Source organism: Rhamphochromis longiceps, linkage group LG7 (genome assembly GCF_057381845.1).
Source record: "Rhamphochromis longiceps isolate RC_006_pf linkage group LG7, R_longiceps_female_GT1.1, whole genome shotgun sequence".
Lineage (NCBI taxonomy): Eukaryota > Metazoa > Chordata > Actinopteri > Cichliformes > Cichlidae > Rhamphochromis > Rhamphochromis longiceps.
Genome location: NC_140563.1, coordinates 33014930 through 33023210, shown reverse-complemented (window position 1 = coordinate 33023210; position 8281 = coordinate 33014930). Strand labels below are relative to the sequence as shown.

Below are 8281 nucleotides of genomic sequence, written 5' to 3'. Positions count from 1 at the left end.
CAGAAAACGTCTATGCAGCAGTACAGCATTGAAGTTTTGTAAGTCTTATAAATAGTTTGTGTCCCCAGAAAACATCAGTTTTTATGTTTGTCACTATTGCAATTCTCATTTCAATTAAGATAAAAAAAAACAAAAAACAATAAACAACAAAAAATATATATATTTGAAGGTTGAACCTCTAATGGAGAAGTGATTGTGACTGGAAAATGTTGTGAAAGAATAATTTAATAACGTTATTGTCGTAGTTAAACATATACCAAACATGTCAAAGCTTGCAAAGTTAAACTACTACTAAAAAATCTTTAAACCTCTCAATCACAAAAAGATGCAGTAATATATGTGAAAATATTAATAATGCTGGCTGTTCTCACTGGTGGCGCTGATTCTTCACTGAAGTGAGAATTATAATGAAAGCAAAGCTGAGAGAGACAAATGCAGTCATGCAGTGACATCAAGAGGGTGCAAACAGTACTGCTCTATTTAAACGCAGGCTGCTGCTTATTTCAGTGGTTGCACTCAGGTCAAGACACAAACATGCATTTATAAACCTTAAACACTGCTTTGTCAAAAGAAATATATGTACAAATCAATGAAATATGAACAAAATAATGTAAGATACCAAAAACGCATATCTCTCTTATAACTGCAGATATCGGTGACAGTGTCTTCCATGATGGCTATGACAAAGACCTTTATATCTTCCAATAGTTAGAATTAGTTAGAATGTTATTTAAAATGAAAACTCAGTCATACATGTGATTGGTGATGGTGATGTACCCTACTGCTTGCCCTGTGACAGACTTGCAGCTCTGAATGGACTGATGGATGAAATTCACATATTTAGGGAGTTTGTTATTCCTGTGTTTACATTTCAGTTTGACCAGAAATTTTCAGAGCTCTTTTTATTTTAGGGCACCATCATATTTGGAACTTAAATAAAGGAAATGCATATATAAAAGTGATTAGAAGTGTCATTTCAATTGAATCCAACCAAGCTGTATACAAATGCCCTTTCCCATTCTTGACAGTAAACTTTAATCAGTGTAATATTTTTAATTAGAGACGGAGAGCTGTGGAGCAGGGGGGCTAGCACTAGAAAATCACGTTTCTATGTTATCATATTTTACAGTTTACATCCAATTTATAAACTTCAAGATGACATAAGTGAGTGTGTTTAACAAAAACTTAATTAGTCCAAAATAAGAAACTAATCTTTACAATCTCATCTAATGACTGCGGTCTACTTGAGCTCAACTACAGATCCATAACCAACAAAAAATCCTGCATAGAGCGGCTGAGTGAATGTTGCCTGCACTCTGTGGAGGAGAGTCATGTCGTCAGAAACACTGTAGAAGGACAGAGTACCTGCACTGTGGTCCAGATACACTCCAATAGTGGAGGACTGACACGTGGAGATGTGAGTCCTGATATTGTCATGTCTAAATTCAAATTTATCTCTTATACTATATAGCGCCCAAGATGTGTCATCATTCCCAAATCCATAAACTGGTAGTCTGTTTGTGTTTGTGACTGCTACTGCAACAGTCCTAGACCACGTCACCTCCCAGTAACACTGGCCAGCACAATTAGGATCTCCTGAAAGAAAAAAAATGTCTCATTTTTTTTCTTTCAGGAGATCCTAATTGTGCTAACATCAGCAGGTTATTAAAAAAAATTTTGTTTGTGTACTATGTTTTTGTAGTGCTTTTTTCTTGCTAGCAGATATTAAAATCTCACTTTCTGTGTTTGGAACCAGTGTGATATGTTGTGAATAGTTTAAGAATTCCTCTCTAGTTGTGTGTTCTCTTTGTGACGGTGACTGATCACAGTCACTCACTGTTGCTGATAGCTTGGTCCATTGTCCTTTGAGTATGTCCTGCGTCTTTTCCCTGATTTCTGACAGAGAAGCTGTCACATCATCAAAGTTACACAGAGGGTGAATACTGATGCTGGGTGGCTTCTCACTGAAAGTCAAGCTTGGCTGTGAGGGATACTTTTGTAGAAAGGTGATGTAATCCTGCATGTGACAGAGTTGTTCCAACTCAGATTTCTTCTGTTGTAGATCAACAGTCTCCTGCTTCAACTTTTCTTGAATCTCTGTAAGTCGACTCACCTCCTTTTTTTGCTTAGATCTGATCAGCTGCTTTAAATCAGACCTTATTTTTTCTAGGAGGCAGATAAGCTCTGTGAAGATTATCTCACTGTCCCTTACAGCTTTATCTGCAGATTGACTGATGGCCTTCATTTTCTGCTGAAGAACCCACATGTGTTTATCTTGGTCCTTAATTCTCTGCTGGATTTTCTCCTGACACACCTCGAGCTCTCTCTGCTTCTCACTCATTTCTTTTGCAGCTGAAACTGTGTCGTGGCCTTTATGTTCATCCATGGAGCACAGATAACAGATACACTGCTGATCAGTGCGACAGAAAATCTTCATAGCTTCATTGTGATGAGAGCAGATATTGTCCTGAAGCTTCTGGGAGGGGTCCACCAGCTTGTGTTTCCTAAAGGCGGGGGATTCATAGTGAGGCTGGAGGTGCTGCTCACAGTAAGAGACCAGACACTGCAGACAGGACTTGACAGCTTTCAGCTTTCTCTCAGTGCAGACATCACAGCTCACATCTTCAGGTCCAGCATAGCGGTGAGTAGCAGGAGCAGTTTGTCCAGTCTTCTTCAGGTCCTCCACTAATTCTGCCAACATGGTGTTTTTCCCCAGAGCAGGCCTCGGTGCAAATGTCTGTCTGCACTGAGGACAGCTGTGGATGTTCTTCCGATCCTCTTCATCCCAGTGGTTTTGAATACAGTTCATACAGTAGTTGTGTCCACAGGGAATAGTTACCGGATCCTTCAGGAGATCCAAACAGATCGAACAGCAGAGTTTGTCCTGGTTTATCTGGGCTCCTCGCTGCGTCATTTCACCTCTGAGAATGCGATTGTGAAATAGTTTCACTTTCATCTTACCAGAAAAACAGGGCTGAGCTGCAGTTATTTCATTTCAGCTTCTAACACGCACTGACTGGCATGTCAGAGCACAGCATGCCGGTTACACTCATCTTTAAACTTGCAGATCTGTGATCAGGGCAGGAACAGAAAACACCTGAAATGAATGGGACTGACTTTTCTATATAACAGGAATGAGGGGGGAGGGGCTAATTCCTTCCTCATCAAACAAAGGTCAAAGTTTGTCAAGAGTGTGTGTTTGAGAGTAAGAGCACAATAAGCTTAGCAACTTAGCTTATCTGTGACTGAACTGCACCAATTTCATTGTATCATGAGTTAAAGAGGATTAAAGATTAGTCTTATGACTGAACAGATGCCACTTCCAAACTTATAGAACTAGCAGTTATTGTGTGGGTGAGGTACACTTGTACCTCACAATTCATTATTTTCACTTAAAATTTGCTATCCGCGATTTTGTTCACCAACACAATTAATTCATTCATTTATGCATCCATTCATTTTCAAAATATTAACATTTTACTTCATCTTTTAAATGTTATATCTTCTTCAAAGTGGCCTTTAAAAGTATAAGTTATATTATTATATTATCTGAAAGCAAACACTGAGCTAGAACTAGATGGCTCTGCAGTCCCATTGTCAATCACGTCCTTTATTTCAGCATTAAGATACTTTCTTCTCTCTGGACGAACCTGATAAAACATCTAATTGTCGAGGAATCCTCCACGTCTGTGTCATGTTGGATGTTTATTCATTTAATGTACATATTTAATGCCTTTAACTACTTAAATCACCTTCAAAGTTAATCAGGCCTTACCGATGCACATTTGCTCTCCTGCTGTTTTTAATTCACAGCTTTTACCCTCTCGAAACACTTTAATGAACATCAACAGGAACACAAACAGAAAAAAAAGATTATATGCATTCAAATAGTACAAATTTTATTTATGTTAAAGAAAACCAAATCCCTAGTCAGGTTTCCCACAGCAACAATAACTGTGCACTGTATATTATTTACATCAGCAGTATTTTCACAAACAAATAACTTTAAAACCTAAAGTTACATTAAATTGAGCAAACCTAATTTACTCAGTCTTAATGTTTTAGTACAGGTGTACCCCATGTTTTTGCAAAATGAGAACCCAATGTGGAAGAAAAGGCTGAAAAGAACAAAAAGAATAAGTATTTCCAGCACTCAGATGATGTGAATTACTAAAAAGATAAAAAGGCCCAAAAGTTATAAGCTAACTAGGAAAAACACCAGTGCAAATCAATCAATAAGAGCCAGGCAGACAATAATAATAGAGGGAAATTGTCCCGAGTATACAAATCAGAAATCCACAGGCAAGGTTTATGAAATATGAAATAATTAGAACGGAGAAAAGAAACACAAATCAGCAAAGCAAAAGCAAAAGCAGAAAAAGAAACACTGGAGAGAAGGGTAAGCATGAACACAAACAAATATTAGTTTACAAATGAGGAAACAAAACCCTGATTCACAGATATTAAGTAAACCCCAACACCCTAACAGATACAGTACCAATCATTGGTTTGGTCAAGTTTAATTATAATAATAATACATAAAACAAGCTTCTGCAAATTTGTTCTAAACAAGTAAATTTCCTAACAGAACATCAATGGTGGTAGAGAGATAGTTTAAAGGGAAATTTCTAATCATCTTGATCACTCATAAAGGTTCATTTGTGGTTTAATTTTCCTCTTAGTGGACTTTTGATTTATCCCAAACGTAGCATATTTGGTAGTAGGGATACTTTTCTGCACAGTATGGCATAAAAAGCTCCACATGTTGTTCTTTAGTAATGGGGTCATTTTTATACTCCTGGTATAAAACATGGAAAATAACTGAAAAAGAAAATTAAATAGTGTTCCCCACTATGACTGTATTCAACCTTTGACTGGTTCTGCAGCTATATATGTGGACAATAGCTGTGATAAATTATGTCAACACTAAGACATGTTCAAATAACATTTGAATGGCAACCAGCTGCTGACAGTATTATGGTGTAAAGCTTTTATTCTATCCTGGTAAAATCTACAATAAGAAACGACTGATTACAGTAGGTGCATCGTAAAATAACACTACACAGAGTGACACAGTTACTCTTTCTCCTGCCCATCTATTTGAGTTCACACAATTTCAGAGAATTACCACAACCATAAACACTGAGTCCAGCATAGAGCGGCTGACTGAATGTGGTCTGGACTCTGTGGAGGAGAGTCATGGTGTTAGAGATCCAGTAGAAAGACAGAACACCTGCACTGTGATCCAGGTACACTCCAATTCTAGCAGACCGAGGACCCGAGATGGTGTTGCTCATGCTGTTGTGAATAAATTCAACAGAATTTTCTAAAGCCCAAGATCTGTCATTGCATCCAAATTCACTTTCATCTCCTGTTCTGCTAATGTCCTTGTATGTGACTGCAACTGTAGCACTAGCTGGTCCCATCTCCACCTCCCAGTAGCAACGTCCAGTCAGGCTCTCTCTGCTCAGAACCTGCTGTCTTTGAGTGAATCTGTCTGGATGATCAGGATACAGCTGTTTTTTTATCGTCAATCTAGCTACTCTGTTGCCTTCAGATAATATCAGCTGTGGGTGTGCAGTGTTTAGATCCAGTGTGATTTGACGTGAATACTGCAAGAAGTCAGCTCTGGTCTTGGGTTCTGGCTCCGGTAGGAGTAAAAAATCCGCACTGGTCACTTTAAGTGAGATCTTGGTCCACTCAAGTTTAATAGTATTCTCGAGTTTCTTTCTGACCTCTGATACAGCTGCTGTTACTTCATCAAAGTAACACGGTGAGTGAATATTGATACTGGGCGAGTTTGTGGATTCACTTAGAGACGACAGAAGAGGGTAACTGTGTAGGAAGTGGATGTGATCTTGTGTGCATGACAGCTGTTCCAGCTCTGTCCCTTTCCTCTTCAGTTCAGCGAGCTCCTGCTGCAGCTTCTCCTGTAGCTCCCCGACTCTGTTCAACTCATTTTTCTGCTTAGATCTGATCTGCTGCTTCAGATTGGAGCTTCTTTTTTTGATGAGTGAAACAAGATCCTCGAAGACCTTCTCATTGTCTCTCACAGCTTTATCAGCAGACTGATTGATCGCCTCCACCTCCTGCTGAAGCACCTTCACGTCTTTCTCCTTTTCTTTAATTCTCTGCTGGATGTTTTGCTGACTCACCTCGAGCTCTCTCTGTTTCTCTTTCCTTTCTGTTGAAGCTGGGACTGTGTCGTGGCCTTTATGTTCAACCTTGGAGCACAGACAACAGATACACTGCTGATCAGTGCGGCAGAAAATCTTCATAGCTTCACTGTGATGAGAGCAGACATGGTCATCAAGCTTCTGGGAGGGGTCCACCAGCTTGTGTTTTTCAAAGGCAGGGGATTCATAGTGAGGCTGGAGGTGCTGCTCACAGTAAGAGACCCGACACTGCACACAGGACTTGACAGCTTTCAGCTTTGTGTCAGTGCAGAAATCACAGCTCACATCTTCAAGTTCAGAAGAAGCGCTGACTGAAGTCTTCTTCAGGTCCTCCACTGACTCTCCCAACATGGTGTTTTTCCCTAGAGCAGATCTCGGTGCAAAGGTCTGTCTCCACTGAGGACAGCTGTGGGTTTCCTTCTGATCCTCTTTATCCCAGTGGATTTGAATACAGTTCATACAGTAGCTGTGTCCACAGGGAATATTCACCGGATCCTTCGGGAGATCCAAACAGATCGAACAGCAGAGTTTGTCCTGGTTTCAGTGGGTTCCTCCCTGCGCCATTTCACCGGTCAGAGACTATGATTGTGAAATAGTTTCACTTTTGTCATACAAAGAAACAAAACTGACTCTCATTCCTTCTGTTCACATGCACTGAATGGGGTTTACGTGCACACCATGCTGGTCACACCCATCTGTAAACTTGTAGATCTAAGTATAGGAACAGGAAACATGTGGACCGAGTGGGAGTGTTTGTTTGGAAAGCAGGAAGCTTATTTCTCTGTGTTACAAAGATCAGTGTCCGTCTGAACTGAAACATCTGATCTGAGTGAAAGTGTGTGAAAGAAACAGATTAAAGACTCATGGACCATAACTTATTGCTTATTCAAGATTAACCTTCAATCTTGTTATTATTCGCACTTAAAAGCGATCATGTATGAATCTCTTCTTATTTCTCAAATCGGTTCATATATTTTATCCAAAAATCTTTGTACAATATTCCAAAATAACAAAGCTAAAGGATTTTTAATTAAGCTCTACGTTAAAATGTTTTAAAGCAGGAATAAAAAGTGACTTTCCCGTTTACTTGTGTAAAATTTTAAAGACAAATATATGAATACAAATGTAAATAACCACCAAAAGATTTCATGAAGGTGAAACTGAGGACATTTCCCTCCTTAAATAATATCCTTTTCAAAAAATGATTGCATTGAATAAATGCATGTAACTATAGAGGTAATGAGTAATGGTAAGTATGTATGTGTATGTATGAAATGCCCAGCATGGGTGCTTGTAAAGGTTTGTGCAATATGTTGTAAAAAGAGGCATGTAACAAAAACATGTTGGCAACAGCCTCCCAGAGAGAGTGTGTGTGACAGATGATATACTCCCGTCACTCCCACCTTACAGGTGCAGCTGGATACTTTAACAATCTAACCCAAAACACAAAGGTGACAATAGCAGTGCTACAAGGCCATCACACTCCCACCAATAAAAATATGGCTTAGCTAGCCATCTACAAAGCTGGTTTAAACTTTTGAACTTCCTTCATCTCAGCCCCATTTCTTCCTATAGAGGCATATGGAAGCAGAAAGAAGTTAACATTTAACAAAAAATTGAAAAGAATAGTACCGAGACACAGCCCTCGATAGTGCATCAGCCAAAACATTGTGTGCACCTTTATATGTTGAACATCGAGATCATATGACTGAAGAAGGAGGCACCATCTCATAAAACGTTGGTTGGGATTCTGAAGAGAATGAGGGAATGTGAGGGGAGTGTGACCTGTGTAAACTACAACCTGCACCTACAGCTTGATGCATGCTCAATCACCCCAGTAAGAAAATCCCAAAAAGTTGATTCTGTTCATCTGGACATAGCTTTGTCAGTGGCAGAAGTGCACCTACATACACTTCAAAATGTTGTAGAGTCCATATTAAACGCGATGCTCAGACTGGACAGACCTGCCCTTGCAAAAGAGAGAGAATACAATAACCTCAGTTTTATCTGAATTTAGCAGCAAGAATATACAGGTCATCAAGATCTTTATGACATTCCTGCAGTTTGACTAAGCTGGGGATCCTTGTTTAGCAGTGAAAATGTAT

At 39.3% G+C, this 8281-nt stretch overlaps 2 protein-coding genes across 2 annotated transcripts; both read right to left on the bottom strand.

The window, feature by feature from the left end:
- Nucleotides 1-1654: 1654 nt before the first annotated feature.
- Nucleotides 1655-3015, bottom strand: LOC146665688 (E3 ubiquitin/ISG15 ligase TRIM25-like). The gene has a single exon (XM_085411189.1). The coding sequence runs from the start codon at nucleotides 2954-2956 to the stop codon at nucleotides 1655-1657; it is 1302 nt and encodes a 433-aa protein (XP_085267315.1). The 5' UTR covers nucleotides 2957-3015.
- Nucleotides 3016-4064: 1049 nt separating this feature from the next.
- Nucleotides 4065-6748, bottom strand: LOC146665687 (tripartite motif-containing protein 16-like). The gene has a single exon (XM_085413408.1). The coding sequence runs from the start codon at nucleotides 6633-6635 to the stop codon at nucleotides 5097-5099; it is 1539 nt and encodes a 512-aa protein (XP_085269534.1). The 5' UTR covers nucleotides 6636-6748; the 3' UTR covers nucleotides 4065-5096.
- Between the last annotated feature and the right edge of the window lie 1533 nt (nucleotides 6749-8281).